This window comes from Tupaia chinensis, unplaced genomic scaffold (genome assembly GCF_000334495.1).
Source record: "Tupaia chinensis unplaced genomic scaffold, TupChi_1.0 Scaffold148004_1, whole genome shotgun sequence".
NCBI classification, from domain to species: domain Eukaryota; kingdom Metazoa; phylum Chordata; class Mammalia; order Scandentia; family Tupaiidae; genus Tupaia; species Tupaia belangeri.
In genome coordinates, this window is record NW_006207854.1 from 658,271 (window position 1) to 665,253 (window position 6,983).

A 6,983-nucleotide genomic window follows, 5' to 3' on the forward strand; every position below is an offset into this window, starting at 1 on the left:
CGTTGCCTGGAGACCTGCCTCCCCCACCGCCGCCGCCACCACCGCCACCGCCGCCACCTGGCACGGATGGGCCTGTGCCTCCGCCGCCCCCACCACCTCCCGGAGGTCCCCCTAATGCCCTTGGAGGGCCGGGCCCAGAGATGGGCCCAGGTGAGTGGAGCGGACTGCCCCGACCTAGGGGGAGACGGAGGGCGGGGCCTGGCCTCAGCAGGCTCCAGTACCCTCTATCTGGGGGTCTCCTACTGCCTCCTTGCCTGCCCTGTGAGTCTCACTGGGCCCCAAAGCCCTTCAGCGCCCTCAGAACTTAGTCCTCCCTCCTTGTCCCAGGAGTGAAAGCCAAGAAACCCATCCAGACCAAGTTCCGGATGCCACTCTTGAACTGGGTGGCCTTAAAACCCAGCCAGATCACAGGCACAGTCTTCACAGAGCTCAATGACGAGAAGGTGCTGCAGGTAAGTGTGGCGCTGCCTTGCTCCCAGTGGGGACGCCAGAAGAGAGGATTGCACAGGTCATGCTGGGCACTGGGGGTCATCACCACTCAGTTTTGCCGGCGAGGAGGTGCAGGCTCAGGGAGAGGTATTAAGCGGAACTGGATTGGTGCATCTAGAGACGGTGTCCTCTGGAGGCTTTTCCCTCATCCCTGCAGAGGGGTGCACCTCTCCCAAGTCTGGTCTCTCCTTTCAGCGTTTCTCACGTTTTCCTACAGACAACAGGGCCTTAGACCTGAGTCCACTTTCCTTTTTCCAAAAGGGGTGTTCTCCTCTTGCCTCCAGGCTTTTGCTTATACTGTCCCCCTGCCTAGAATGCTCTTTCCACTCTTTTTTTTTGGGGGGGGGAGGTTTTTGCCGCAATCCCTTCTCCATTCTTCTCTTGGGATCTTGGCCATGCACACACATGTGCTCGGTGTGAGTTTAAGCCACTGGGTCCGGGACTTGAACCGTGGTCAACTACATGGGAGTCCAGCAACAGAGGCATTACGCCAAGTGCTGGTCCCCCCTTCATCATTTTACAGTTGGCCAAATCAGCCCTTCCTTCAGCTTTAGTGACTCCCTGGGTTCTCCTTCAGGCTTCCTGTAGGGCTTGTGATCTACATAGCTTACTGGTTTTATTTTACTGCTGATGGCCTGGTCAGGGCCAGAAATGGTGCTTCTAGCTCAGGGCACAGTACTCAGCCAGGAGTGTGCCAGACCTTAGTCCTGCCCAGCCCCAGCTCCTCCCCCCTATGCCTTCAGGAGCTGGACATGAGTGACTTTGAAGAACAGTTCAAGACCAAGTCCCAAGGCCCTAGCCTGGACCTCAGTGCTCTCAAGGGGAAGACAGCCCAGAAGGCCCCTAGCAAAGCAACACTCATCGAGGCCAACCGTGCCAAAAACCTGGCCATCACCTTGCGCAAGGGCAACCTGGGGGCTGACCGTATCTGCCAGTCCATCGAGACGTGAGTGCCCCTGTTCTCAGCTTGTGGGCAGCCCAGCCCCTCTGCTAGACTGGGCTTCTCAGGCAGGTCCTAACGAAAGAGCCCCAATTGTGGGACAGATCCCATAGAGCCTCATACCAACCCTGGGCAGGGAACTTTGTCCCATTTTCAGGCTGTGGAAACAGGCTCTCCTGTAAGTCCATGCCCAGATTGGGACGTCTTCACTTCCTCTTGCCTCTGCCCAGTTGTGGGACCTCAGGCTGTGGATTTATGAGGGATCTTCAAAAGTATATGAAAAAGCATATTATGAAAAAAATATACATGGTTTCAAAAATTTTTTGCACCCAGATAAACTTTTATTTTTTACATTTTTTGCTATAGGGTGTGTGCACTCTCCAGAGAGGGAGAGAAAGTGAGAAATCACCCCCCAGGGGGATGGCCACTCCACAATTTCTTTTCCCTCATTCTCCTCTTGGGATTTTGGTTATGCACACACACACCCGGTGTGGTTTCCAAGCCACTGGGTCCGGGACTCAAACTGTGAAGTCAGCCCTGTGGGAGCTAACCTTAACCACTGTGCCACCTGCCGGTCCCCAGATAAACTTGTACTTTAATTCCATTTTTCAGTGAACCTTTTGAAATCTGCTCATCTCGCAGGGCATCTACCACTGATGTATGATGGGGAGCTGGCCAGTTCCCCTTTTCCCCTGACCCCTACCTCTTATTCTTTGAAGCTGTCAGCAAATCGAAAATCCTGAAGTTTATTCAGTTGAGTGGGGGGAGGGGAGAGTCCTGCCTTCAGGAACCGCTGAGTGTGGGCTGATACCTACTCGCCCCCACCCAGGTATGACCTGCAGGCTCTTGGCGTGGACTTCCTGGAGCTGTTGACCCGCTTCCTGCCCACGGACTATGAGCGCAGCCTTATATCCCGCTTCGAGCAGGAGCAGCGGCCTATGGAGGAGCTGTCGGAGGAGGATCGCTTCATGCTGCGCTTCAGCCGCATCCCACGCCTACCCGAGCGCATGGCCACGCTCACCTTTCTGGGCAACTTCCCGGACACGGCCCAGCTGCTCATGCCGGTGTGGGCGGGACGGGCAGGGTGGTGTGGCCTGCGTTGGGGTGGGACAGGCAGCTCCCAGCTTGGACTCCCAGAAGATATCTGGGAGTACCTGAGCCTGACAGGGAGGCTCTAACTTATCTCACCTCTCCCATCCCACCCCCAGCAACTGAATGCCATCATCGCAGCCTCAATGTCCATCAAGTCCTCTGACAAACTCCGCCAGATCCTGGAGGTGAGAGTCCAGGGGAATGGAAACGGGGCCCACACTTGCCTGTTCTGGGGTGTCTGAGAGGGATACTCAGGCCCTGCCCACCTGGATTGCAGCAAAGATATTCCCTCTTCTCCCATATGTGCTAAGCGGGATGGGGTGTGGAGGCAGGAATTAGGTGTAGCAGCCAAGGCTGTAATAGCCACCCGAGGCCCAGCCCAGGGCTTGGCCCCCCTAGAGTTTCAGCACTAGCCGCAGAGCAACCACCTACTCGGGGAAGAGTCTGGAACTAATAGAAATGGCTGTTAGAAAGCCTAAGAGGGGATGTTGGAAGCACAGTCTGGGGTTGCCTTTGGGGTTGCCTCAGCCCCAGCACCCTGCTAAGTGTCTCTCCCCGGCCTCCCCCAGATCGTCCTGGCCTTTGGTAACTACATGAACAGCAGCAAGCGTGGTGCAGCCTATGGTTTCCGGCTCCAGAGTCTGGATGTGGTGAGGAGGGGCCCCTGGCCTGGGGAATAGGGGCTGGCTGGTGGCATGTGGCTTACGACAGGTCTTTGTGCAGTTGTTAGAGATGAAGTCGACTGACCGCAAGCAGACACTGCTGCACTACCTGGTGAAGGTCATTGCTGAGAAGTACCCCCAGCTCACAGGCTTCCACAGCGAGCTGCACTTTCTGGACAAGGCAGGCTCAGGTGGGGATGTCTAGTTCCTTGGGCAGCAGGGAGAATGAAGCACTGGGGCCACTAGGTTCATGTAGGTCGAGAGGAAGCAAAGGGGCCAAGCAAGGTGTCATGGGGTAGAAGTGCTGCCTGATGCCCTGACTTATACTGTCCACCCCCATCAGTGTCCCTGGACAGTGTCCTGGGGGACGTACGCTCCCTGCAGCGAGGCCTGGAGTTGACGCAAAGGGAGTTTGTGCGGCAGGATGACTGCCTGGTGCTCAAGGAGTTCCTGAGGGCCAACTCGCCCACTATGGACAAGCTGCTGGCAGACAGCAAGACCGCTCAGGTGGGTGGGGCTAATCCAGCCCTAGAGTGGGAAGGCTAGGAAAGGGGGATAAGGGATACTTGCTATTAGAGTGATCTTGAGGCCACAGCTGGGACCCCTGGGGATGCATGGAGCAGGAGCAATGGGTCATCTCTGCTCCTGCCTGTTGGAGCAGAGATGAAGTGGCCGGGCCCCACAGGGTCTATGCTGATGGGGCTGATGGCCTGTGCCCACAGGAGGCCTACGAGTCCGTGGTGGAGTACTTCGGAGAGAACCCCAAGACCACGTCCCCATCCCTGTTCTTTTCTCTCTTTAGCCGCTTCGTCAAGGCCTACAAGGTGTGTGTGTCTTGGGGGAAGGCTGGGAGCCCTGCAGGGCATGGGAGAGTTCCCACATGGGAGTGGGCAGGTGGAGGCTGTCTCTGTCTAGGGGTGGAGTAGGGAGGGAGGGAGGACTGTCCTCATGGAGACTCACCTTGGCCTCAGAAAGCTGAGCAGGAGGTGGAACAGTGGAAGAAAGAAGCAGCTGCCCAGGAGGCAGGCTTGGACACCTCTGGCAGAGGGGAGCCCTCAGCACCCAAGGTAGGCAGCTGCCCCTAAATTTGGTGCCGGATGCATGGTATCCCCTTTACCCTCTGGCACCACGCCTGCTCTCATTTATTACAGACAGACTCTGCCCAGGGTGGGGCCGATGCCCCTAGAGCCTGGGATAGGGAGGGGTTCCTTCTGCTCAAGCCAGCTGTCTGTTGTGGGGGGTCAGGTGGATGTTCTAAGATTTGATGTTCAAGCTGGGGGGGTGGATAGAGGTCCTGGAACTAAAGCGTACATCTTCCCTAGTCCCCGCCCAAGGCCCGGCGACAACAGATGGACCTTATCTCTGAGCTGAAACGGAAGCAACAGAAGGAGCCACTCATTTACGAGAGTGACCGTGATGGGGCCATCGAAGACATCATCACAGGTGAGGGCGTGGCCAGGCCTCTATCCTGTCCCCCGTCTGTCTCTCTATGCTGTCCTCTGTCCACGTGCACTGCCCTGGGGTCTGGCTTCTTCACTGCCTTTTGCTACTTTTTCTATTTTTCTTTCCTTTTTCCTTTCCTGCCCCCTACCCTGCCAACCCCCATCCTCAGTGCTCAAGACGGTGCCCTTCACGGCCCGCACCGGCAAGCGGACATCCCGGCTCCTCTGTGAGGCCAGTCTGGGAGAAGAGATGCCCCTCTAGCCCCTCAGGTACCCAGATGGCCTGGCCCGATTCCAGTGGTGCTCATAGCCCTGGGACCCTGTCGGGACTGAGTCCTGCCCTGGTGTGGGCCACTTCATGGCTGGGATGTATTTGAGAGGGTCGGGGAAACAAAGCGCTTCTTCCCACCTGTACACACTGGGTCCTTAAAGGGTGCGCCTGTGCCCTGGGCTGTGATCCCAACTCAGGGCAGCCTCCTGAAAGGTAAATGTGTCTCTCCTGCCTGCCAGATCTTCGGAACCAGCCCTACATCCGCGCAGACACAGGCCGCAGAAGCGCTCGTCGGCGTCCTCCAGGACCCCCTCTGCAGGTCACCTCTGACCTCTCGCTGTAGCAACTATTTTTGCAGGTGGAATCTGCAGGGGTGTGGGACGGGGCAGGCTGGGACTCACGGAAGGTGGTCTTCTGCTCGGCAGGGCCGGGCAGCCCTGGGTAGCCCCCTCCTCCTCTGTCCACCGCCATGGGCTAGCCTCAAATGGGCTGGAGCATCCTCCTTTCACCATAGAGGGCACCATCCCCAGCCCCTTCCTCCAAATGCTGCTTGCAGCACCTCTGCCCTTGCCACTCCTCCTCCAAATAGCCATAATTAGCCTCAGAAGGAGCCTGGCCTGTAACTTATGAAGTGCACCTTCCCCCCCTCAACCCCCAGCCCGGAGGACCTGAGGCCTTTCCATGGACCTTATTTTTATACAAGAATAATAAAGATGTTTGCAAAAGATTGGCGTTCGACCATTGCACGTCCCCACCACGCGAACCTCTTAACGCTCAACAAACCCTTTACTTATACAAGCTCTTGATAGCAGGTCTCTGCAGACAGGCTGGCGAAGGGGAGAAGGGCTGCTTCTGCACTAGAGTGGGGGGTGAGGGGATCAGCTTCGAGGAGCGCGTATGCTGACCTACGAACCCTGTAGGAGGGCGGAAGGGTCGTGTGGCGTGTCAGGCTCTCAGCTCTGGTTAGAAACTCGCTGGTTAAGCAACATTTAAATCCGCCTTCCATCTGCTCTGCCTCATTTCCACCAGCCCGCCTTCTAGCTGGGTACCTTGGTCCCCTTTCTTTTTGCCTGATCAAGACACCTGCCCCATGGCCCTTAAACCTTGCTCTTGTGTTAATCTTGGTTACGCGGAGGAGTGATCTTGGCTTACATCTTAGTGGGTGCCGCATGGCTCACTGCCTACCCCACCGCCAGCCCACTGGCCACGCCCCATCCGTCTCGGTCCGCTCCCGGTGCCCCGCCCCGCCGGCCCTCGCATGCCCCGCCCCTTATTTACATGCCCCGCCTTCACGGACTTACCTCTGCAGATCGGTCCTAGGTTAGGCGGGAGCTTAGGGCGTCCAGGCTGGTAGGGTTTAGGAAGGCGGACTTCGGAGCATGGGGCTCGGTTCCGCGTCCTGCATAATGGCCGCGTCCGCCCCGCCAGATTGGGTATCTGAGAGTAAGGACTGTGCGTGCCCAGGGCAGGCCCCCGGGAGAAGGAAGAGGAGGAGACAGTCCTACTAGCAGGTCCCCGGGAGTCACAGGTGGGGATAGAGGCCGAGTGTGACTGAGAGAATGCCCCCTCTCGCGGGCCTCCGCTCCACGCCTCTGGTCCCCACCCCCGCCCGGTCGGGAGTGCACCCGCTTTGTACATTTTGTGTAGCGAGCGCGCCAGCTCGCCGCTGGAGAGGCCACTGAGGCGCGCGGCCTGGCAGAAGAAAGTGAGATCCACGCGGGCGCGAGCAGGGCGGCTGTGGCCGCTGGACCGGTCCCGCCAGCCTGAGTTCAGCTGCAGAGCCCGCTGCTTCTTGAGGTAATAGCTTGGAAGAAAAAGATAGGGCAGCCCCCTCAAACGCCGCCTCCAGTCCTCTGCATTCTCATAAGTGGGGAAACCAGGGCAGGACGGAAAATCACTTGTCTTTTGTTGGAGGTGAGCTGGGACTCAGGAAACTGACCCAGAATTCCGAGCTCCCTGCTTAGGGACAGGAATAACAGGGGCTCCCTGCACAGGTCAGGGTCTGCTGCCCCCTTCCTGGGTCCAGGAGCTGGGTATGGTTGTGCCCACCTCATCACCTCCTGCCCGGACTTGGAGGGCACAAATAC

General features: G+C 57.9%; 2 protein-coding genes across 2 annotated transcripts in view; one reads left to right on the top strand and one right to left on the bottom strand.

Moving 5' to 3' along the window:
• The window catches only part of FMNL1 (formin like 1), a 29,377-nt gene extending 23,756 nt beyond the window's left edge, over positions 1-5,621 (top strand). The window contains exons 17-29 of the mRNA XM_027768869.1: positions 9-150; positions 328-452; positions 1,233-1,435; positions 2,259-2,493; positions 2,638-2,706; positions 3,091-3,171; positions 3,245-3,374; positions 3,527-3,690; positions 3,906-4,007; positions 4,155-4,250; positions 4,506-4,626; positions 4,796-4,895; positions 5,136-5,621. Coding sequence (XP_027624670.1) covers positions 9-150; positions 328-452; positions 1,233-1,435; positions 2,259-2,493; positions 2,638-2,706; positions 3,091-3,171; positions 3,245-3,374; positions 3,527-3,690; positions 3,906-4,007; positions 4,155-4,250; positions 4,506-4,626; positions 4,796-4,887 — 1,560 coding nt within the window. The 3' untranslated portion in view covers positions 4,888-4,895; positions 5,136-5,621. The remainder of the gene's footprint in view (positions 1-8; positions 151-327; positions 453-1,232; positions 1,436-2,258; positions 2,494-2,637; positions 2,707-3,090; positions 3,172-3,244; positions 3,375-3,526; positions 3,691-3,905; positions 4,008-4,154; positions 4,251-4,505; positions 4,627-4,795; positions 4,896-5,135) is intronic.
• A 10-nt stretch (positions 5,622-5,631) lies between these two features.
• The window catches only part of LOC102500323 (spermatogenesis-associated protein 21-like), an 8,140-nt gene continuing 6,788 nt past the window's right edge, over positions 5,632-6,983 (bottom strand). The window contains exons 7-10 of the mRNA XM_006170018.3: positions 6,946-6,983; positions 6,500-6,700; positions 6,198-6,346; positions 5,632-5,810 (exon numbers count right to left, since the gene is read on the bottom strand). The exon at positions 6,946-6,983 is cut by the window's right edge and continues 110 nt beyond it. Of these exons, the coding sequence (XP_006170080.1) occupies positions 5,683-5,810; positions 6,198-6,346; positions 6,500-6,700; positions 6,946-6,983 (516 nt within the window). The 3' untranslated portion in view covers positions 5,632-5,682. The remainder of the gene's footprint in view (positions 5,811-6,197; positions 6,347-6,499; positions 6,701-6,945) is intronic.